The 25,313-nt window shown below is 40.8% G+C and overlaps 1 protein-coding gene across 3 annotated transcripts in view; it reads left to right on the forward strand.

Annotated features, from left to right (window-relative positions):
* Window positions 1-25,313, forward strand: part of CACNA2D3 (calcium voltage-gated channel auxiliary subunit alpha2delta 3) — a 494,938-nt gene that overhangs the window by 291,446 nt on the left and 178,179 nt on the right. For all 3 annotated transcript variants that reach the window (XM_081848836.1, XM_081848837.1, XM_081848838.1), the window contains exon 12: window positions 24,165-24,243. In XM_081848836.1, the coding sequence (XP_081704962.1) occupies window positions 24,165-24,243 (79 nt within the window). The remainder of the gene's footprint in view (window positions 1-24,164; window positions 24,244-25,313) is intronic.

Below are 25,313 nucleotides of genomic sequence, written 5' to 3' on the forward strand. Positions count from 1 at the left end.
CACAAGAAAGGTGATTGCCAAGGGGAAGAGTGCTCATCTTGGTAAACCTCACCATCACTACCTGCACTCATCTGACATGAAATGGGAGGCTAGATAGTAGTGAACAGCAACACCCCATTTCTCCTTTTACTCAGGCGGATTCTTGTCTTTTCAATTGATGCTCACCCTACTGAAGAAAGCAGGCTGGGCACAATCAGGATAATAGGAAGCAGCAGCCTCTTGGGGAGTTCTGATACAATATGTTTCAGCCGGGCGGGCCAGAGGGATAATGTGAACCAGAGGCTCAGTGATAGGCTTGAAGGAAAGGCCTTCCTGTTGTTGCTACACTCATGATATCAGCTTTTTCATAAGACAGTTGGGGACTCATCTCACTGTGAAAGAATCCCACAGTTCTCCCCCCACCTCCCGTTAGTGCCTCATTTCAGGACCAACATATGCTTCACTTGGCTCGTCCATGCTGTTTACCACATTCCTGCTCTGCACATGTTTGATATGTGCACATTCTGCTATAAAGAAGAGAAGGCAGATTTTGAGAGGCTCTTCCATATCAAAGCCTAATATCAGAATGTATTTGTAAATAAATGAGAGAAAGCAGATAATGGAATTGTAGCAAGAATAACAGAGACATTAAGCAAAAATGTAAGACGGCTACAAAGTGATACCAGGCCTCCAAAGGTTTCACATACAGTGGTACCTCTGGATGCGAATGGGATCCGTTCTGGAGCCCCGTTCACATCCTGAAGTGAACGCAACCCGCATCTGCAGGTCGCAATTCACCGCTTCCGCGCATGACATCATTTTGAGTGTCTGCGCATGCGCGAGCGGCGAAACCCGGAAGTAACGTGTTCTGTTACTTCCGGGTCGCCATGGAGCGTAACCTGAAAATGCTCAACCTGAAGCATATTTAACCCGAGGTATGACTGTAATAACAATGATTATATGAAATGATTCTGTGACAAACAACTTGTGTCACTTCTGAAAGATGTTTAAACTGCATCTTAGTCTGTTGCGGGAATAGGGAACCCATGGCACTCCACTGGTTCTGAAGATCCCATCATCCCTATTGGCCATACTAGCTTAAGCTGATGGGAGTTTGTGTCTGGAGGACCTCAGATTCCTCATCTGTGATCTAATGCTTGAGAATAGGTTGTCCAGAGCTCATCAGAACAATCTCTCAACATGCCCTCTTTCTTCTTCTTCTGGAAATGAAATTCAAGAAGCTGTACATGAAGTGTTAGTGTAACTCAGTATATATTGAAGGGCAGCCTCAATACGTACTACTGCTCCTGTTTTTCTCAGATGTCCCAATGTATAGGAGCCCCATCCCACAGTTATGGGAAGGGCTGTAGCTCAGAGGCGAGCATTTGCTTCGTATGCATAAAGTCCAAGGTTTAGTCCTCTTCTACAGCCACTGCCAATCAGTGTTGACAATACTGAGCTGCCTGAACCAATGTTTTGACTACACATGAGGCAACTCCCAATGTTTCCGTTAAAATAAGCCAATAAATCTGCTGCCCTATTATATCTGGGATAATATTGAATATTATTACCAACGTGGAACATCACCACCACCATTTATTTATTTTTTTGTGAGCTTTATATCCCATCTGTCAGCCTTGAGATTCCCAGAGTGGTAAACAACAATCCATTAAAATACAATGCACCATTTTATATATACAGGTGTCTGTCAGTGTGTACCTCGATCAGCAGCTCGGCTCACTGAACCAGTAAACTGCTTGTTGAACTAACTGGAAGAGTTTGAAAGACCAGCCTTGGGGATTTGGTGCCGGAGCTACTGATCAGAAAATGGTTCCTTGGGCACACATGTTTTTCTTAGTGAGTTCCTATATCAGCAGCTTTCACGTTAAGTCCCCAAACTACCTTTAAATTCAGGTAAAGATTAAAACAAAGTTTTAAAGTAGGCAGTGCTGGGCAAGGATTGCTGACGGGGAAACTGTGCATGCTTACTTCTTGACTGCAACCCTCCTTTCACTTTTCTTCCTTAATAAATAAAAAAACTCAGAACTGAATAAAATGCTGAGCCTATGGATGACAGGACTGGTTGTGGGCTTGCAAGGCCCAGAAATGGATCCTAAAAGGACTTCTTATTGGATTGAAAAGAACAGCTGCTATTTGGCAGTTGCAGAGAAAGTAGTGATTTAGTAAGTGGCAGTTGCGACCACTGTTCTATCTCTGGCGAACAGTAGATTATCTCTGAGAGAGAGATATACTTTAGGATATGAAGAGATATAGCTGGAGAGCTTAGGGGGTCAATTATTTTATATTCTGTCATGGATTCATTCTCTTTAAGTTCCTAGGTTATTGTTTCTCATATTTATAGAATATGCTTTATTCTCCCTGTATGTGCTTGTATGTGTGCTTACATACCTATACCTAGGCTCCATTTTCCTGTCTTATTTATTTGTCTGACATGCAGGCTAAACCATAGTTCAGTATGTTGACAATGAGCTGCAGTGAACATGCTCTCCCTCCCATTCTTTCTTTGGTGTGTCTGTGGGGGAAAAGGTTCAAGTTTTTGTTTCTGGATTAGATTCATGCTGCCCAAATCTAACAAACAGTGATTAATCATTATTGTGCTTTGTTTGAAAGATGCCAGTGTCAAACTATGGGCCAAGAAGTTGGCTTGCTTAAAGAACCATAATTAATATTTACCACAGTTTAGGGACTGGACAACATGATAAACAGCAGCCAATCACAATTTATGTCTAAAGCTTCCACCGTCTTTCTTTTGGTTGTGATGGAGGGAGGAGGGAAAGGAATCAGAGGCTTGCTGTGGTTTCTTCTCTTTACACTAACCGGTGGTTTAGTGTGAAATCATTTGGTTCTGGAACTATGATATCTCAAATATCATGAAATCAGTAGTCTGGAACTATGATGCCTCAATCCTGCCCCTTTGCAGTAGTTTCCAAAGCAAAAAGCTGTGGCTTAAGTGCTCCATACAAATCAGGATTGCAAACCTGGATTAAATCACAGTTTCTTGGTTTTGATATTATGGAAGAACTGTGGGTTAAGAGACCAGAAAGTATCCTCTGTAGTGAAGTATGCAAGAGGAGGGGAAGAGCCAGTATCTTGATTTTATGTCAGTTATATAGTCATTAGCCTCAGAGGGGAGATATTTTTATCTATTTTTACATAAAAAGCTCAATCTTGTTTAAGAAGTGTTCAAGGTTTAGTTTTAAGAAATGTTAAGTGTATTATATTTGCTTGTGCTGTATTGAATTTTTTAAACAAGACAGTATAATTAAAAAATACAGAATAAAAAATGATTTAATTAAACTTGACTTTTTGATGGTGATTTTTTAATAAATCATCAGTTTTTATCCATACCGACAGCTGCCTTTCAAGCATGCCATGTTTAGCATTGCTTTTTCTTCTAATATTCTTTTAATGTTCATAGGATGAGGGGCTCTTCTGCTTTCCAGTCCAGTCTATGAGAGCATTTCCTTGGAGTCAGTCTACACTTTTGCATCTGCCTCTTGTCCCAAAGGGAAGAACTATGTGAAGGTTTAAGAATGCCCAGAAGCAAAAGAGAACAGGAATTCACTTTCCCCTCTAATACTTATTTGTAGTATGCTGGAATCAAAGAGAACAGATTGTGATTTTATGCTCTGTTGCCCCAATTGCAAAAAGTCAGGTCTTTTCAGAGAACATTTGTTAATAGCTGTAAATTAAGTGCCAGTATGGTTTCCAATTGGGTTTGTGTGTTGATGACATCCATGAGGATGGCAGTTGTCTTATCCTTTTGATAACCTATGATCACAGCTGCTAGATGAGTTGGACTGGGAAATACTGGGTTGCTGTGCAGATTGAAGGACTGATGTCATTAATGACAGATTTGTTCCTTGCCCTTAACAAATAATTGTCTAAAGCTTTTTTTTAATGTATTTAAAGTCGCTTTTAACCGTCCTTCTCCAGAATAATTATAAAATAGCTTCCAAAACTAAGAGTAATGTAGTGGTAGTTGTAATAAGCAAAAATACATTTCAAAAACTTTCCAAGTATTCTTAAGAAACTAACCTTTCTCAATAGATGTGTGACAGGTAAATTCAGTTAGAGAATCTGAGCATGATCAAGCCAAAAAGCAGTGGGCTGTTTCCAACTAAACCCTTGTGTGTGCAGAACAACTTCCACAAGTGCAACAGAACTTCTTTTCCCTCTGCACCACCATCAACCCCTCTCCCAACTTACAATCACCACCCAAACCCGGAGGAGAATGGTGCCCCATTTGAAGAACATCTCTATTTACTTTTCTCCCCTAAATCCCTATGATTGGGGTGTCTGGGGAAACAATTCACTGTGGCAAAAAGCTACACCTGCCTGTTGCATGAACGAGCTTTCCACCAGTGCAGATTATAGAAGTAATTTTTTATATTTATGTTCATCTCACAATGTGCCCATATTAACAAGCATTTTTGTAACCTATTGTTTAAACCAATTGAATTAAAATAGGGGGTTGGGGTTGGATCTTTTTCATTTGGGGGCATATACAGAATATTCCTGAAATCTGCTTTGCTGCACATAGTTTCTAAAAAGGCTGAAGTCATTGCTAGGAAAGGGAATTATTATGATTCTGTTTCTTCCTTGTTAAAGTGCCAAGAGTCATGCAACTGTCTAGGTCCCCTGGAGCTTTGCATTTCTTGGCTCTGATAAATGAGGGTTAAATAAATCCACCATATATCTATTTCCAAGAGTCATGTCTGCATAGCTCCATTCCATTCCCCTGATTTGTAACTTACTTGAATAAGAAATATCTGGAGGGTCTAACCTGTTATAAATTTAATGGTACATCTAAACAGATAAAGAGGAGCCAGGTTTTTCTTGGGGGGGGGGGGGTGTACATGTGTATATTAACGAAATGGGAGCATCTCTGTTGTAAGATAGATAGCTTGAAAGTTTGCATTAGCAGGAGTTTGTTGGGGATGTTATAGTTTGCAAAGGAGAAACAAAACAAAACAAAAAAGGCCATGAAATCCAATGAATGAAACTGAACAAAATCTCTTTGATTGGAATGCTGCCAAAATGAAATTCTGGATATTTATAATAGACATGTGTTGAATGAAGAGCATGAAATGTAGAGTTTTAGTAGTGCTCTACGCCCAAACTTAGCCAAAGTATGCCCCCCCCCCAAAAGGAAAGTGGGGACCATTATTTGAACAGGCAACTAATCAATTAAATATTTCAGGGAAAGATGCATTATGATCCTTTCCCACAATTTAAACACCCAAATCTGAGGAAATTCTGTATTTTATCTATCCTTTAAGTTCTTGGTGAGAAAACTAAACTAAAACAGACTTTCTCAGATCTTTTGGTCCTTTATTTTTAGCCAAAAAATTCAAGTCAGCTAATTCTTTAAAATGTATTTTCTTTTCTGCTGCTGATAAATATTGGTTTCTACTCCTTGTAGCTTACAGAAAGGGGGAATATCAGAAACCTGATGGAATGGCAATAGTAAGTGGCATTCTGTTATCCCTCAGTGTTAGTTGTTGGCATCCATCTGTCTAGGCTCCCTGGACCAGCGGTTCTCAACCTGTTGTTGGATTCCAACTCCCATCATCCCTGAGCTCTGGCCTTGCTAGCTAGGGGTGATGGGAGTTGTAGTTCAACAACATCTGGGGACCCACTGGTTGAGAAAGGCTGCCCTAGACTCTAGGGAGACAATGGAAGGGTGTGCCTTCAGAGGTGAAGTCAGACTGTTGGAGAGTTCCAGTGCCTGCTGTATAGATTGATACTGGAGGCATGTTTTTCTGCATCTGGGGCACATGAAGGCGTACGGTTTTGCTGCTATCGGTGCACTATGGCATTTCTTTTTGTGTCACTCCCAGTGGTCATTCCTCCTCTGGTCACTTCTGTGCAATTGGGAATCCTGTAAAAGCATGAGTTTTCAATTCTGCAGAGGCTTATAAACACAGTGGCTTCCAATCCCTGCCCTGAGAAGCAAGCCAGAAACAAGCTGGTGAGGGGTTTCTGAAGGACCATTTTGTCCTGAGAGGAGATGAAAAGCAGCAATTTAACTTTATATTAATAAACTGTAGTCTTTTCCTTTTATTGATCATTTTTGAAATTCTCTTTGCATAAAAATTGGTATATAAATGCCATAAACAAACAAAACAAAAAACAAACAAAGGAAGCTGCCTTATACCAAGTCAGACTGTTGGTCCATATAGCTCAGTATGGACTGCACTGACTGTCAGTGACTCTCAAGGTTTCAGATCGGAAACATTCCTAGCCCCACCTGGAAATGTCAGGGATTGATTTTCGGACCTTTTGCATCAAAGCAGATGTTCTACCACTGAGCTACAGCTCTTCCTTTAACACAGGAATAGTGTGTGGCCCTCCAGATGTTGCTGGTTTACATCTCCCAAACCATGGCAAGCATAACCAGTATTCAGAAATGCTGGGAACTGGAGTTAAACAAAATCTGGAGGGCTTCACCTTGGCTGTCCCTGCAACACCAGGAGCTCAAAAAGCCAAGAGAGGTGGAGAAGAGGTATTCTGTAAATGAATACTATCCAGATTTGAATCCTCCCTCCCCAAACACCAATATGTTATGCGAGTATATTGAGTATGAATTGGTGACCAAAATTTTGCCAGAGTCAAGCTTTAGAAGAGATAAAAAAATTGCCCTCTACTCCATTAACTGTCAGCTTCACATTAAATGGTTAAGGAAGTGACAGGCAAAGATGGAAGTATGTTCTAATAATTTACTTTTTAGAGCTGTTGCTGGCTGACAGCATTTCAACATAAATTATTATATAATAATTCAGGCCCCGGAGTGCATTTTTCCTCTATTGTCATTCATAAAATTGCTTTGTAGTGTAATTACAGTTTCCTGTTATTGCCTAAAGAATCAGAGCAGCTGCAGTTTAAAGTGGGAAGCTCTCCCCGCCACCTCCTTTTTCGTTCTCCAAATAGAAATTTATTATTTGGGATGAGTTTGGCATTTGTGCACTTGGAAAAGCCACAAAGGGAATACCTCTGAGCCAAGCATAAATGTGGCCAGGTGTTATACAAGCTTCCTTACCTTGGATACTTGGCTAGCGCACTTTGCCTTGCTCTTCTTCCAAGCCTAGCTCTCAGGGGTCAGAATGAGGTTGTGGGAGGTAAGGATGGGACACTTCCTGAAGGCTCTGACAGGCTGGGACTGCAGGTATCTATGTTCATTGCAGCCCCAATATGTGGGCATGCTTCTTCCTCAGGAACTGCCCCCTGTGGATAACTACACCTCTACTTGTGCTGAGCAGGACTGGTTCTACCCTTAGGCACAGTTAGACAGCTGCCACAGACGTCTGGTTTTGGGTGTCATGAAAGGGCAGCGTTTTGATGGAAGGCAATATCATGAACGTCACATTAAAATGACCCATGGGAGCTGGTGATCAAATGCTAGAGATCAAACCCTTCTGGAAGCGACACCTATTCCTAAATAGATGAAGAAGGGGATAGACATGTTGAACTTTGGCTGAGGGAAACTTGAGTTGAAATTCCTGTTGAGTCATGAAGAATGATCATGTGGCTTTCCAAGGCACAAGTCCCTCTCCAACTGTGGGGATATTATCACATCATATTGGAAAAACAAGTTAAAGAATTGTGAAGCAGATTAAAATTTGCTATAGGATGGCTAATAAGAGCAATATAACGTATTACTGCTACTGTTAATAATAAATCCTACATTATACATTGTAGGCTTGTCTCTTCATTGGTCAGTTTTCAATTATGAGTTTTATAAACTGAATTATATCCTTTTTATCGAAACTATACCACATACATTATTGAACCTCATGAAGGGAGCTGTGGTTTTCAGAAAGCATTTTGAACACTACATATCCCTTTGTCATTCTAGTTGTGAATCCATCTGTTCCTTACTTTTATCTCTCTCTCTTTGCCCTGAAGGTAGAAATGAGCACTAGTCATTTGCGATAAAACTCTGGATAGATCAGGAGTGTTAAGATGTTAAGAACATAGCTACCTATTAAAATGCCCTAGAGCTCTGATTCATTGCCATTATTTTAAACTTTGTAACTAGGGTAGTCATGCAGGCAGTAAAAAGTCAGGAAAGATGTTCTTTGAATAGACTCAATTATTTTCTTCAAACCTTTGCCACAAGGAAAATGTGTACAGTGATATAGTGTGTCAAGAACATTTCAAAGAAATAAGGCCTCTTCTAAACCATAGCTCTTTGGGCAAAATGCTTTCTTTCTTTTCTTTAAAAAACAACAACCCCAAAAACTTGGGACTTGAAGCTTATTTTTCCCCTGACATTGCTTGCCCTGATATTTAGATATCAGGCTGCTACAACTGTGATCAAGCTAACTCAAGTCTTCAGCACACACTGAGGAAGTGAGCAGGACAAGTGTAGCGCTAATAACTTCTTAAGTCTCCCTCCTAATAAGGCATGTTGATTATTTCTGTATCTGTTCACATAGGGTTGCAATATTCTGAAGAGCAAAAAAGAGGACTCTATGATCACTCTCATTTTAAATACCCCTGCTATATGTAGGCTATAGAAACGGTGATATATTGCTGGGGGGTGGGGGAGGAGAAGAGAAGAGAAGAGAAGAGAAGAGAAGAGAAGAGGGAAGCCAGTCTTCAACCTCCAGTTATGTCTATGTCTCATCCAGCAAGTATAGCCAGAGACATTTTGGCAAATTTAAAAAAAATCCACCCAGACAGAAATTTCACCCCTGAAAAAGAGTTTGAGAAAGTTGTGAAGTTTTTTTTTTTAAAAAAAACTGCAGAAACAACAAAAGCCGAGCCTCTAAGCCCAGCTGTGCAAGAGGGTTGGCGGAATTAAACATAGAAAATGACTCTTCCTGCTTTAAAGGTTGGACTAGGTGATTGGTATCCATTTGTCATTGTTCTGAATTCGCCTTTTCCTGATGCATGCCATTCTGACGAGATTTCCTTATAGGCTGCAACTGCACTGGAAGCCATACTATGGTTTAGGGTTACAAGGATGGGCCTTGGGTTCACCTGCTCTCATCTCCCCTCTCCTCCTCTTTCTGTGCATGGCTACTCTCGTTTACTCATTGAAGCTTACTCCCAGACAAGTTGTGTATAGGATTGCAGTAAAATTTGGTGAACCCACCAAATTAATTTCTGTGTAGACAACATACTATTGTAATGCATTCTTATCATGCTCCATCCATGATTACTTATCTTTTCAATAAAAATATAGTCACCAAAAAGATTTTTGCCCTTCCCTGATAAATTTATTGGAAGAGGAAAGTAAGTTATATAAAGTCCGAGCTAGGGTTCCTTCTTTTTCTTTCAGTGTTTGGAAACCCTGGGGCAAGGACAACCTGGGTTTGTTGTGTAACTAAAGTATGACTAAATGCTATGGGGCATATGAAGCTGACATGCTGAGTCAGACAATTGACCCATCTAGTATTACATACTCTGACCAGCAACACCTCTCCAGAAGATTTCCAAAAACTTTCAACTTGAGATCGTTTAACTCGGGGGTTGGGAAATTGTGGTTCTCCAGATGTTGGTCTCCCAGCATCCCTGACCATTGGCCAAAATGGCTAGAGGTGATGGAAGTTGGAGCCCAAGAACATCTGGAAGGTCACAGGTTCCTGCATTAACTGGAAATCCTGGGATCTGAACCTTGGACTTCCTGGATGACTCAGCTCGAATCAGGTTGCGGCTGCTACATATGGAAATCCCCCTAATTGTTATCAAATGCGGAAGTCCTCATGTCTTCATTTTGTTTTGTATTTTCTCCACTGCTCATTTTTCTTCACTTATTACGAAGAGAGATGGAATTCCTCTGTTTAGGCTATGTGTTTTAGGGTAAAACCATGTTTACATAATACTCATCTGTTTTCCCCTGTGTATAATGCATTAATGACATTTCTCTCTCTCTCTTTAATGGTTTGGACAGAAGAGAATGTAAATGAAAGGGATAGCAAACAGGTTGTTTTTACAGTTAAAAATACAGAATTTCAAATTTATTTTATTAAACCCCACTAAAGAAAAAAGGTAGTAACAATTCTAAACCCAAAGAATAATTTGCCAAATGAGTTTCTTTGTTAAGGACTGAGAGATTAGGTTTAAGAACTGGGAGATTCTATTGTCGTTTCTTTAATGGTATTAGTATTATTATTTTATTATTTATTAAATTTCTATATTGCCCTTCATCCAAAGATCACAGTACAATATAAAAACACGAAAATGCATACTGTAATAACAAACAGCAACAATACCCCTCCCCCAGTTTAAAAGGCATCACATGAAGTTTAATTTACATCATTTGCAGATTAATTGATTTCTCGAACATTACAATTGTAATCATACCGCTAATCCAAGGCAGGTGAAAGGGATGAGCAAATTTGGGTCTGGAAAAGTGTCATCAGTTGCCTTCCCAAAGAGAGAGTACAGAAGGAGTGGCAGATAGGATCTAGGACTTGTTGTCAGCAGCCCATTTCAGGGACTGATGGCCTGGTTTGCTACCTGCCAATCGCTCCTCAGAGTGACCCTCTAAAACTAGTTGCTGAAGAGAACAGAACGAAACATTCACTATATTTTATTTCACACCTGCACATATCAGTCTCTATTCCACTCCCACCATAAGAAGTAATTTAGCTGGGCAAGAATGGCTGTGATGAAATGGACATCTCATAGTCGACACCAAGCCTTCTGCGTTCCCTTCCCATGATCCTCCCTTCTCTTTTTCTCATTAGCCTCATTAAACAAACAAACAAACAAACAAACAAACAAAACAAAACAAAACCACCCAGCTTCTTAAGGTAGGGAAAGCCTCTAAAGCACCATCAGTTGCAAGATGTTGCAGCTAATGGAAAAAAATGGTTAGAGCTCTTTGATGCAAGGAAGAAGTTTAAGTGCCCACTAGAGGATCTTTGACTCCTGGAATTCACAGAGGGGTAAATTGAATTGGAACACACTTTAAAAGTAAACCAGCAGGTTTTAGCCATTTCTACTTTTACATTAAAATGCTTTCAAAGAAATGTGATTTGGAGGAAAATGAATTATGGTTTGCTTCTTCTGGCTGATTGTTAAGAATACATTGGGTCAAGGGTTGCTTTGATGTGCATTTAGAAATGGTGTCTGGTATAACAAAAGATACTGAATTAGACAGAGAAGGGCATGGACAATGGAAGAATGGAGACCGCCTAATGGTTTACAGTTGTTTATCATATTAATGATAAATTGTTTTTAAATGATTGTCTCCCCCCCTGTTTTTAGCTGTTAGTATTATAGCTATAAGCTGCCTTGGGTCACTGTCAGGGGGAAAGGCAGGATATTAACAACAACAACATTCTGTAAAGCCCAACAACTGCGAGGCAAATGTAGTTTTATCAGTGTGGAGGGGGACACACACACACACACACACACACACATGTTCAAATTTTGCATAGAAAAAATAACAACAGCTCCCCTGTTAGCTGTCTGTGTATTCAGTTTCTACCCTGAAAAACATTTGCAACATTTAGCAGGCTGCTACCAAGTATCTCTAGGTACTTTTCTTCATGTCATACCTCATCCCATTTGATGGAGACATTTTTTGGAATACAGGGCTGTGTACAATGCTGCCCATTCCACTTGTACAACAAACTTATGTTTGTGCAGTGGAACTTCTGCCTCTTCTCCACTGTAGGCCCTCCCCTGTGCACCTCAAAATCTGCTGCAAAGAATTAGGGAACCATTCTGAGCAGATTTCGGGGGGCACATTGGGAGAGGAAAGGAAGGCAGGGTCCCATTGTGCAACCTAAACTCCAAACACACAGTGCTGTGTTTCTCTTTCCCTAGATGAACCTTATTCCCAGCTCTGTGTTTCTTAGATACGCCTCCATTATTCAAACTGAGCATAATCCACACCCTAATGATTCTCAGAGTTTCTGAGCCACAAGAGATCTTCTTGGAGGGTGATTATTCCAGTGCTAGCAATTATGTAGGACAATCTTCTGTGCAAAATGCCCTAAGTTATTTTCTTTCTTTTAAGTTTAAAGGAATTGTTTAATGCCTTCCCAACTCCATGTTCCACAATTAATTAAATTTTTTTAATAAATTATTTTTATGTTCAGAACAGTTGTTTTCCCACCCCACCCCTGCTTTTCTTTCACAACCAAACTGGCCTTGAAAGCAATATGTGAAATTTTGCAAACTGAATTTCTTCTGAATTTGAAACATCCATTATGATTTCAACAAGTTTGCATTGGCACAAATTAATCCAATAGCTTCCAGGAAGAATTAGGCAAGTGACAAATTGCGGTCGCTTTCTTCAACAGAATTCTTCTGAATGCGAAAGCTTCGATCTCTTCAGACTGAAAATGAAGCTGTAGCCTTCAATGACCTGTCTAATGAAAGGTTTAACCACAGTGTCAAGCAGTTTTTTGCTGTCTTTAGGAATTTGTTCCATATTCATGGCCTTCCTTAGTTTAATGTAAACAGGCACCCCAGCAGCTGTGTCCCCTTAAGCAGTTTTTTATTTAGCATCTGGGTTGCACACGTCACTTGGTAGCCATGGATTTTCAATTTTTTCCTTGTGCCAAGGGGGGCAGTGGGAATAATTTGACTGCTCATTAATTTGAGAGAAATATGAGCTGTGTAAGTCAGACAACATGAGTCTTCTGTATGGTGTCGTACAAGGATAAGCGGATCATGGTAGAAGCAATTTGCCCTGTCCCAAGGGTGCCTTAGACTTTTAATAAGCTAGTTATGAAAATTCTATTTCTTTGCCATTTAAAGAGTCTAATTAGTGCCTGTAATATAACTGGAGTGGATGAAGGTTAACGTTAGGCCTCCAGAGGCTTTTCACATTCAGTTACAGATAGAAATCAGGTAACAGTTTGTAGCTAATTAGAATAGTGTATTAAATATTCAGTCCATCTTGATTTGACTCTAGGAGCGCATGGATTCTGTGAAGCTACAAAAAATGATAAAGGGGAGTTAAATTTTAATTTTTAATCAAAGATAAAGACAATGTACTGATTTTAGTTTTGAGTACAGTATGCTGATAGCCTAAGAAGCAATTGCCTCCTAGTCTGCTGAAACATCAAGATAAAGGGAGTTGACTTAATTTCATCACTCCTGCATTTTGAAGCCTGAAATACTTCGCAGCTGTCTAATTAACACAGATTTTCAATATTTATTTTGTATTCTGCTTGTGTGATGAAGCCACTGGCACTGATTGCATGAGCTGCTGTGAATAGTTCAATTTGTGAACAATTCAAGCTGTCCGGGAAGTGGGGGGCGGGATAGTCAGAATGTTTGCAACAGAGATGGAGAAACGAGGCAAGAAAGTGCACTGAAGAAACTCATGGCGCTTTAGCAGAAGGTACTGACTAAAAGAAATGGAACAAAGGCCCCTTCAAACTGGTGATTTCTGCAGGTGTATTGTGCAACATGTCATTGATGCAGTAATAGTGAATTAGTGTTGGGTTTATACTGGGCTGTCCGCACATAATTCAAATTTATTAGTCGTTCAGCGATGCTTTCCCAACATTGCTGGAGTCACTCATGTGCGATGGTACAGTAAAAGCAGGATCAAGAGCAAACTCCCCTCCCCCCAGGACATTTGTAGTATGAAAAGTTCCAGTAAGTCAGCAGGATGCTACAGGACATGCGCCAATTGGAAGCCAAGCAGTATGTCCGCCCCAAAACTTTTGCAAGTGCAAACAGTATTGAAAGTGGGATTGTGTATTACAACCATCCTGATACAATCATGAGTGCAAATCATCATGAATGCACAAAAAAGAGGGCACCCAGAGGTCTCCAAAGTGGACTGTGGGCAGTGAAAACAGGCATCCAAGGAAAACATGGGCATCCGAAAGAGTAGGGAAACCAAGGAGGGCTGAGGCAAAATCTCACAGGGGACCTACAAACTGTAGGATAGAACTATGTATGCAGTTGTCCTGAGATCCTTAGAAAATGCAAGAGGAACACAGCACGCCAACAGCTGTATTTTGCTGGGCAAACCACCTAGCACAGTATTGTCTTCACTACAGTATTGTCCTCACTAGCAGCAGCTTTCCAGAGTTTCAGACGGGAGTCTCTCCCAGCTGCACCTGAACATGCCAGTGACTGAGCTTGGAATTTTTTTGTATGCAAAGCATGCACTGTACCACCGAGCTGTGGCCCTTGCCCTGATAGTTACTTAACAGTTAATGTAGGTAATATATTTCAGGCCGAATACATTACTCAGTTACAAATATTGCTAAATTCAGGAAGGAAGGCAGGGAAGCTATTAACCTCAAGGCTGAAACCCCATCACTCATTTTAGAATTTTAGGAAACTTTGTGTTCTGCTTTTGGCCTCAGAATCTGTATCTTTAATCTGAGATTTTCTCTCCAGCATTTCTGATGCTATCAGATCTCTGGCAGGTAGGTAGACAATTAGTGGCAAACCTTTCAAATGTCACCTTATTTTGTTACCTCGCTGTCTTGGTTGACAATTTTTACAAAATGGTTTATAGCTGCAATAATCCCCTCCAAACCAGTTGTTATGAGAGATAAGAGCTTGTTATCAGAGTGTTTATCACCTTTGACTTCACATTGGGCTATTACAAAACAAAAGAATGAACTGGAGTAAGGCTGCCAGGTGTATTAAATTATATTATGAATTATAGAGATTCTATGATGGGGATTAGTGTCCAAAGAAAATCGCAGCAATTGCCAAACTCATTATCTGATAGGATTGCAGCCTGGACAGAATCCCAGGGGTAAAAGGTCAGCACTTTATCCATTATGTCATCCCACTAATCTCTGTCTGCTGTGTGCAGAGTGCAATATATTGTGAATGTCTCTCCCTGATTCCCTGCAACATCCTGCAGCTATCTGGAGTAAATAGGGGAGTTTATAACTTTGGCTTGGGGGGGGGGGGAAATCAGGCTGACTGAGCTCTATCTTGCTTGACAGACATAAAACAAGACCATTGTACCTTTGGCTGCTTAGTTCACCTGCACTACTGTCGCTCCTGTAACTTCTACATGCTTCATTTGGGTTAATGACTAAGTTCTTTTGTGTCTAAATTGTTTGGTCGCCTGTGTGTTAAAACACAATTAGTTTTGTCATGCCAAGCTTGATATATTTCCCCCACTTCCACATCACATGCTGCTGAAATACCCTTTTCAATAAACCACTTTGTATATCAATGCAAACCCTTGGAAGCAAACCATTTGGCTGAAATACACATTAGACTCAAATCTGTGGCTGACAACTCATTTCTTCCCCACCCGCTGCAAGTAGGAAGGCAGCGTGGATACTTGGAATGTGATGAAATCTAACTGTTATAGGGGAAGGGGAAGGAGGAAGTGTATTATGGTACTGTGGCATTAGTTACACTCTGTAGTTACAGAGATTGTAATTAGTTACAGTCTAATTAAACCTGGCCAGAAATGACACATTCTGAAAATCAACTGGTATGGAAGATGCAACTGGTGCAGAATGCAGCAGACAGGGTGTTGGATGGTACTACTGGCTAGTCGCATATAATACCATTTCTTAAAGATCTACACTGGTTGCTAGTGGGTTCCCAAGCCAAGTTTGAGGTGCTTATGTTGACATACAAAGTACTAAATGACCTGGGCTTCAAAAAGTTTGGCTTAGTGTTATGTGCAAACTGGGTCACCATAAGGTAGCTTCATCTATTACTGTAAGTTCACTGTTTTCTAAAACATGTTTATTTTGGGTGAGACCAGCCTGGAGTTCTTGTTGGTTCTATTATTCCCTACTGGATCTGTCTTCTACCTTTACCTGTTGTACTAAACTTCTAGGCATGTGTCTCCACTGATTATTTTGTTTATTCTTCCTCTAGGTGTTATGAAACCATTGTTGAGGGGAAAGAAAAGGGTTTTTTTTGAGTGCGGTGGGTGGGTACTGACTATCAGATAATTTTTAAGTCTTAAGGAAATTGCTGTGCCAGGAAAGCAGAAATGCTTGTGCTGATGGAATGATATCCTTACCTTTGTGTTGAATTCAACCCCTTTATCTAGGATGGGTGTCAGGGACTGTCAGGGCTCCAAAGTGTGTAGGGTGGAGGCAGGGGACCAGGGGAGTGACCCAGGAGAGGGGACTAGCCAGGGCAGGTGGAGGAGGAAGAGTCAGGCCATCCGAGAAAGTGTGCAGGATTTGGTAGAAGAAGAGGCTATTCTGGTGTGAGATGAGTCAGTAGACTACCCACCTTTGCCTGCCCTGCTGTCTTCTATAACCAGGAGGGGCTTAAAGTGAGAAGAGCCATGGCAACTTCAGCACAGGAGAAGAATCGGCTTATGGGCGTGCAGCCTGTCAGGGGAGGGTATGTAAGCTGGAAGAGGGGGAAGGGTCTCACCGTTGGTGCAACTGCTCTGTAGGGCACAGATCTGAGGGACAGGTGCCTAGTGACTAGAAGCATGTGTGTGTGCATGCATGTGCATTTGCAGCACCATGGAAGTTGCTGTAAGTGCTTCCTCTGTCAATAAAGACTTAGCTATCAGACATGTGCCTTCTTTAGCTGGGCTTGGCCAGGACTAGAGGCTGTAGATCATTGCTGATACGTACAAATTATTTTGAACTGGGAGCTCTAAGTGACAAGTTAAAATTGCACAGACGTATTCCCAGTTATTTAAATCCCAACCTAGACACTGACACTTCCCTCTGACAGGCCTTGGGTGGCAGGCCTGTGCTCGCTTACAGACAGCACCCCAACAGCTATTCGCCAACACCAACTGGGCAGACAGTAAAGACTATGACAAAGAGATGGACTGCAGCCAATTCCTTTTGTTTAAGCATGTGCCCAATGGTTATGCGTTTGAAAGACAGGGTGTGTGGGAAGGGTGGGCCAGTATATTAGATGGATTCGTGGGGTGGGTGGGTGGGTGCAAACTAATCCCTCTTAATAGAAACCATCCCAGAGGATGGGCAAGTTCTGGGTGCACTGTGATGTTGTTCCCAGCTGCAGAGCTCCTATATAAGACCAGTTGGTAGTCATTCACTCATTTTAGATGACAGTCAAACACCCACCAGGTTGAAAACTAAAATGTCCCCACAGAGAAGATTCCCCCCCCCCTTCAAGTATGCAGCTCCTGATATTTTGTCCTTTGAAACTCATTTGGAGCCACTGACAACTGAATTGCCTTTGATTTGCACCATTCCACCCATACAGTGGTACCTCAGGTTAAGTACTTAATTCGTTCCGGAGGTCCGTTCTTAACCTGAAACTGTTCTTAACCTGAAGCACCACTTTAGCTAATGGGGCCTCCTGCTGCTGCCGCGCCGCCGGAGCACGATTTCTGTTCTTATCCTGAAGCAAAGTTCTTAACCTGAAGCACTATTTCTGGGTTAGCGGAGTGTGTAACCTGAAGCGTATGTAACTCGAGGTACCACTGTAGTTCCATTCCTTTGACACACCAATCTGAGTGGATACTGAGACAGGACCAAGGATCTGCCAATTACCTATACGATATAGGCTGTATCTATCTTTGGTGTATCTTTGCTCGCAGATACAGAGATAGATGCAGGAGATCTAACAATTCCTTTCAGTGCTTGCTGGACCACGCTGGCTCTCATGTTCTTAAGTACACAGCAAAATATGTGCTCAAAGGCTCAAGTGCATCAAAAGTCTGCTGAGCCCTTTCATGGTACTCAGGGCTACTCTACAGACTTGTGAATTGTTTTTAAGTGCTTTGAGGATCTCTAAAAGGAGTTTGCAAAGAACTCCTTCTGCTTGCTTGTCTTTTTGGCTATTGACTAAATAAAGTCTAACATGGCTCTCTTGTTTTTTATTTGCAATAAAGACAGCTGTCATTTCTTGGGAGAAAAGTGAGTAAGGAAATCTATTCAGACAGTACTGTCCATGGAAATGGCTTGCAGCTGTAGGCAAAGGTCTCTGTTTCCCTGGCGGCTATAAGCCAAAGTCCCCTCCTTTCCCTCTAGTAAATTTAAGTAGTTAAGATCATTATTTGGCCAGCTGTTGCGCATCACACAGAGACTTCAGGCCTCCAGAAACATTCAGCAGGGAATAATGAGCCTTCCACTGTCAGCTGCAGGAGGATGTATCTTTTAACTGAGGCTGCAATCCTAGGCATGCTTTTTTAGGGAGTGAAAATTGGGGGGGGGGCCTTTCTTCTGAGTAAATATGCTTAGGATTGTGCTACCTCCAAGCCAATGCCCACTGCTGGATTGCTGCATCTGAAGCAGCAAGGCAAAAGGCTTCGTTCCATTTTTTAAAAGCAACACATAGAGAAGGACGCTTGACAAAGGAAAATCACATGCTTTCTAGAGTGGATGTCCACAACTTGTCGCTCACAAAGCCAAAAGCAGCTTGCCAGCATTGCTCACCCTTGTCCAAACAGACCTGCTGTTTTTTTGCCAGACGGGGGGGGGGGGGATATTATTAAGCACTTGCATACATTCATGTGCAAAATGTTTCTCAACCTCCTCTCCTTCATGGTACCTCTTCACTAATTATTGTGGTTTTTCTCCCTCATTTTAAATTAATTATGTTTTATATATTGTTATACTTCTGGAAGCTGCATTGGGAGATTGTACCCTGAAAGTCAGTTTACAAATATTTCACATAAATAAATACTGAATAAATTATAAATAGTATTGTCAGTCCCTCTTGACTACTGCTACAGTGCAACCCCACTCTGCTGTCCTTTTGCTGTTCATTGGACAGTGATCCCAACAATAAAGGGCAATAATTTCTCACGCAGCCAGTTCAGAGTGAGGGCATTAAGCACTACCCTCATTCTGAATGTGAGCTTGAGAGGGATATGCTCTGTAAGCACCAATAGTCATATTCTAATCTGAAATATCACTCACACAAGAACATTTTACTGGACTGCTTTTTTAAAAAAGAATTATTAGAACACTTGAATTAGTCTGGGGAAACATGAGTTCAAATCCTCAAACACTATTTTTCAACCTATCACAGTGTTTGTATGAAGATCAAATGTGTGTGCAGGGGCAGTCATTATCTGCAAAATATTTACCACAGGGGAGTGATGATGTCCTAAGCAAGGGAAGGTCAACAGGGCAAGGCACAACAATTAAAGGCAACAGTCAGCACTTCAGAAGATCAAGGTGTGGGTTCAGGACCATGGATAGTCTCCTGCAGCTGAACAAACATCCAAGTTGTCTCAGCAACTGGCTGAGTTTTATAGAGGGCCTAGGAAGTCATTGACTGGAAGACTCATCCCCTGAGTGCTGCCTCCTGGCCATTTAAAGGAATGGTTTCTTCTTTAGCCATTGACTGCAGAAGCAGGTAGTGGGTTCTCAGCTGTGGGAATCTCTCATGATTCTCCGGGAAGTCTGTGGCCAGCCATCAGAGTCTTACAGCAGAGAGGTCTTTGAGCAGTGCTCTGGGGAGGGCAGGGGAGCTTTGGTGCCTGTTGATAGACACAGGACATACTAGGGCATGGATGCATCTCTTCTGTAGAACTGCAGTTGTAAGAGGACTCTGAAGAGTCATGGTCTGGGGTCATGACAACTTGTGCACCAACCCAAGCTCATTGGATGAAGGGTGGGATTAAATTTAAATAATGAATAATTTGTCTTTCTAAGATGCTGTTCTCCCTTCTCACAAAATATTCCCAAAGGTAGGAGTCAGACACCTCATTTATAAATGTGATTTATAATCTTTGAACCCTTCAGACCTGTAAGAGTAGCAAGTTAACTGGGGAGAAAACCACATAGATGGGATTTGGACAGAAGGCTGTGTAAATAAATCTGTCGTCTAACTCAAGGCAAGCTGCAGTAATAAAAATGACTTGGCCAAGAGAAAATGCTAAGTGGAAAAAGTAAGACAACTGTTAATTATTTGTACTTCTCAAAACACCAAAGCACTACAAGCCAGTAGGGGTTGTAGGGCATCCATATCAAAGTTGCAAACATAGCAAATGCAGAGCTGTAACAAAGCCAGGATTATTGTTATTTTCTTTTTCTTTTTAGGCAATATATGCTTGTGGTCCAATATTTCAAAGTTACATAAAGCAGTGCTCACAACTGAAAACTAATGTTTCTGCCGAAGCATACTTCCTCTCCCACAGAGGATAATCTCTACGAGGCGTAGTAGGTCGTTTAGGCCTCATAGGCTTAAGGCTGAAAATTAAAATATTTCATTTTTGGCTGCTCTCCCAAGCACCTGAGTTCCATATCTGTGTAATGCGGGGTCATGTGCAACACATGGGGAGCATCCTGGGTAGATGGCAATTTTATACAATCAGGTTAAGAGTACAACTCTGCTTCTTTGGCTCAACAAAAAATCAATGGAGAACATGTGTGACTGATTGCTCATTAACTTTGTATTAGAGATACTGTGACACTTGTGCATATTTCCCACATAATCTACCTACTATTTCCATGTAGTGGTATGCTCACTGAAAATCAGTACAGCAGGCATTTCCCATAAAATGTGGTGATCACACTGCAAAAGACTGTTGTTTTTATTTTCCGTAGCAGTCCGATAAACATTTAAATAATCATAATCTAGGTAAAGGTAAAGGGACCCCTGACCTTAGGTCCAGTCGCGAACGACTCTGGGGTTGCGGTGCTCATCTTGCCTTATTGGCCGAGGGAGCCGGCGTACAGCTTCTGGGTCATGTGGCCAGCATGACTAAGCCGCTTCTGGCGAACCAGAGCAGTGCACGGAAACGCCGTTTAACTTCCCGCCAGAGCGGTACCTATTTATCTACTTGCACTGCTAGGTGGGCAGGAGCTGGGACCGAGCAACAGGAGCTCACCCCGTCACGGGGATTCAAACTGCCAACCTTCTGATCGGCAAGCCCTAGGCTCTGTGGTTTACACCACAGCACCACCCTCATCATAATCTATTCACAGTTAAAGGTGAATTTTCAGTGCAGTAACTATTCTGATAAAACAATATGAAATATGAATGCATATTTATGCAAACATTGGAATTGGAAACATTTCCCCTCCTTCAGGTCAGTTTGGCTAGTGGCCTTGAAGGCCTTTCCTTAATGTCTTATGTTTTGCTGTGTTTTTATATTTTGTTGGAAGTAACCCATTGTTGTTGTTGTTGAAATATCCCTTCTTGAGGTAACACATCTGGAGAGAGGGGATAACTATGAAACACAGTTAAAAGCCCTATTGGCATGTGCCTGTATAGGAAGAAGTCTGGCAAAAATGCATACTCAAATATAGAAATGGCAAGGTACCCAAAGAGCAAAAAACAAACCAGGATTACAAAAGAGTGGGGCCTTGCTGCTGCTTTATACTTTAAATAGGTGCAGCAATGTGAACGCTGTAAATTTTGTGATTATACAGAAGGAGAGTGTACTGCCTCCAAATAATGTATATTTTAAATATATATATATATATATATATATATATATATATATATATATATATATATATATATATATATATATATAAAATATGGTGCAGCATGAAGACTGGAGAATTGTGACTCTTGTCACTAGCTGCATCACAAACAATATGCAAGATGAGCTTCACAAATTCATGATGCACCTTGCAGTTCAGTAGCAATGAATAATACAAAATGTTAAATTTTCTCAGGTACTAAATATTAGGACTTGTATTTGTCTACATTCTGCAATGGTGGTTGGAGATGGGAAGATAAGATTTAGCATCCTCCACATAGAACTGATAAAATCCTGTCCTTTTCTTGTAGCAGTCTTCAATACACAGTTGTTGAAAGTTGATTACTTGCATCTAATTAAGTATGCTGCTCTGGCCTGTTGCCACATTTGTCTATCCTTCTCTCTGTTCTCCTTTTATTAAGAACATTGTTGCTTTTTGATTATGTGTAGATTAAAGGAAACCATCAGACATAAATCTACTGATGGATTCATTCTCTGCGTCGAGTATATTTTAGCTCAGTCTTCCCAGAGATAAACATTGACAACAATTTATGTACCATGCTTTTTCCTTTCCTTTCCTTTCCTTTCCTTTCCTTTCCTTTCCTTTCCTTTCCTTTCCTTTCCTTTCCTTTTTTGGGGGGGAGGGTGGTGTCTGGTGGTATGCCCAAACATTATTGGCTTATGCTGAATGTGTAAATTTGCCATTTCTCTTATTAAAGTTCCATTTGGGCACTTGAGTTCCATAGCCAAACACCTTGACCTTTGGCCAGGGAAAAGTGGAGAGAGGGATAAATAAAGGCACTGTACTGAGAGCTGGGCATGCAAAATAAAAAAAATGAAAGCGATCCTTCTCATTTCAAACTGGATTTCAAAAACTGGTTTGGGGAGGAAGTAGGGATGTTGTCAAGTTTGATAACAATAAACTTGGTAGAGGAGGATGAATGATCCGAACCTATATTGACTGGTGGTGTGTGAGTACAGTGAATGAATTCATATCCTTCTTTACAGTTTCATTTTAGTTTTTCATTGATGAATCCTTCTCCTGTAAAGAGATGGCCTGGCCTCAGTTATCCAAGCACTGGTAACATCCCATATGTCTTACTGCAGTGTGTTAGATAAAGAGGCTGACTTTGAAGTTTCTGTCAATGCTAATTACAGCAGCTGATTACTGAGCGAACCTAAGGTGTGTTCTGAAAGTATATGAGGCCACAATAACTTGTGGAAGGTGAGGAGATCTGGGTCTGGCCAATGCCTAAATGGAACCACATGTATGCTGGCTTGGGTTCCATGGTAGAAGAAAGACTAATGCTAGAACAGAATACATTGGCTTGTAGTTCCCAGCCTGTTTCTCATACATTTCAAAGTATGTCAAAGCTGTAAATGACTTGGGACAAGCGTTCTTCAAAGGACACTTTCGCGCACACGAACCTGTTCAGGCATTAAAATGTTTTCCAGAGGTCATTCTCCAGGTCACCAAGAGCAAGGTGGCCATGTGTCCTACTTCACAGTGGATAAATCTCTATTGGAAGGGCTGTCATAGGACAGTCATATGAACTGGTCCTCTATCTGAAGGGCTGTCCAGTTTAAGTCCAGTTTAATGATAAGAAGGGGGGCAGCAGAGTGAGCAGTCCACAGGTCATCTGGTCACAGTATTTTGCACTGTGGTGAAATGTACTTCTATTAAAATTATAGTAATTATTTCTAATTTTGCACCTTTATACATAAATTAGTTTATATAATTTTTGTAAATCTGCGCCCTTTTTTAAGATCTCTCTCTCTCTCTCTTTTAAATGATTCATGTCATGTTCTTTTTTTGGTGCTGTGTAAGTGGCCACCCTGACCCAGTGTAAGTGTAAGGCCTGTGACAAGGCCTTTTTGACTGGAGTTTAGTGCATGAAGTCTTCACAAAGTGCAGAAACAGGGACAGTGATTTACCAGGGACACCTAACAACAGCAACTAAAATAGGGCTGTCTCTAGCAATATGGAGAGTATGCCTTTTTTAAAATGTGATGTGAGCTTTGCAGCCTTAACTGTGTCAGGTTTTCTCATATAACTGTGTCTGGTATGGAGTTCCAAGATATTTTAAATTAATTGTCCACCTCATGAACAAAGACTGTATTGGATTGTTCTGAGGTTTTTCTTTCCAAGGTAGTGTGGGTGAGGAAATTTGTTTGAAAGAATGTATCCATGCTTCTATACTGTGGGAAGATTCATATTAATATATATAATGACAGAGGCATTGCCAGTAGGTCATTTCATGTTTCACATCTGTAGTAATAATTTGTGTAGTAATTAAATGTAAGCTTTAGACCAGAACAGTGGGTGAACCATAGAACAGACTTCTCTATCATGTGACTTCAGGCTATACCTCAGTAGTGTAAAGATCTCATTTGCACTTACTCTTAGTTTGTGGAAAATGCCGAATAGTGTGTGTGTGTTATTACAAAAATAAACAGAGATATAATTTGGTTAAACAATGCCTGATTGGAGCATAAATATCTTATTTGGCTGATACCCTAAATTCACTCATTGACATCAATGGGAACTTTTCTTTCCAGTCCTCTTAGCTCTGCAGGGACCACAATTTTCTTCTTTGTTCACAGGAAGGGGAGGTATAATTGAAGAAAAACCAGAGGCAAAGTCACCCTTTATGCACCTTTATGTGACATGTAGTTTGATCCTCAGAATAAAGTTCCCTTGAAACCAGTGGAGCATTTCCGGTAGAATATGATTAGGATATTAGATTGTATTTAATGTTGCTGTGTTGTATAACCAGTTTAATACTCATTTATCAGTTTGGTTAAGGTGTTTCCTTTAAATACACTTCTGTAGCAGAGAGACATTAATTTAGCATTGTATTTTCAGGTTCGCATATTCACCTACTTGATAGGAAGAGAAGCTGCCTTTGCTGATAACCTCAAGTGGATGGCTTGTGCCAACAAAGGTTTGTTAATTTTCCTTGCAAAATATGTTTATTTCCTGTTTCCATGGTGGCTGTTCTTTCTCCCTGTAAAATCCTCTCTGTTCTCATTTTAACGCTTTGTTTCAAGGAAGACTGAACCGTGATCCCAATTATGGCATGCTAAAGGAGCACATCCCAGTATGGTTCAGTTAACTCTATGTTCTCACAATCTATGCACAAACCTGTATTTCACTACCCCACAGGTGGGTGCAAGAAGGTGGTACTTTCGGACTATTTCTGCAGAATTAACTTGTAACCTTGTAAAGTGAACTAGAAGTGCTTTTAGAGGAAACAAATTCATTTGGTCACCACCCTTCATACCTACTGTAATGCATTCTGTGCAAGACTAGTACAGATGGCAGAAGCTCTTTTTAGTTGTAGTGAGAAAGCAGAAACTTTATCAATCTACTCTGTGATACAGAGAACTGGCCCCTAGGAATAATTCAAGGTGCTGGATTTTTCTCAAAGTTAAGCATGGCTTGGGTACTGAGGTTTAAGAGCACCTCTCCCTGCAGGAGACCCTCATTAAGATTACAATCCTGTGCATATGTATGTGTGAACACAGTCAGTGGGACTAAATAAACATGCAAAGAATTGTTTGAATCTGCCCAGTATATCTGGCTAATGCTTACTTTTATGAAGCAAGATTGTCAGGGAGAAATGGGACCTTTTCTGTTGAGGTTCCAGCTCTGTGGGATATCATACCCTAACAAAATATTCTTGCAGTTTTTGGAAGGCTGGCAAAATCTTTCCCCTTTTGATACATCTTTTAGGATGGCTATTTAAAAGGTGTGTGCCTGATCTGTTTCTCTTAGTCCTCAGAACATAATTTGTATTTTGTTTGTTTTAAACTGGTGCTGTTTAAATAAATGTTTATGTTAATCTACCTTGAACACTGGGGAAATTGGAAATAAATGAAATCTAGCAGTTCTATAGGGTAGAATAAAATAATGTAGCAATGAATGTCTTACGGCAAAGATGAATGGCATCTCCTGCATTGTGTTCTATTACCATGAGAAAACGCCAAACACCCTGTAACAGGATGTGAGCTT

The sequence above is a fragment of the Podarcis erhardii genome (genome assembly GCF_964252035.2).
Source record: "Podarcis erhardii genome assembly, chromosome: 2".
Classification (NCBI taxonomy): domain Eukaryota; kingdom Metazoa; phylum Chordata; class Lepidosauria; order Squamata; family Lacertidae; genus Podarcis; species Podarcis erhardii.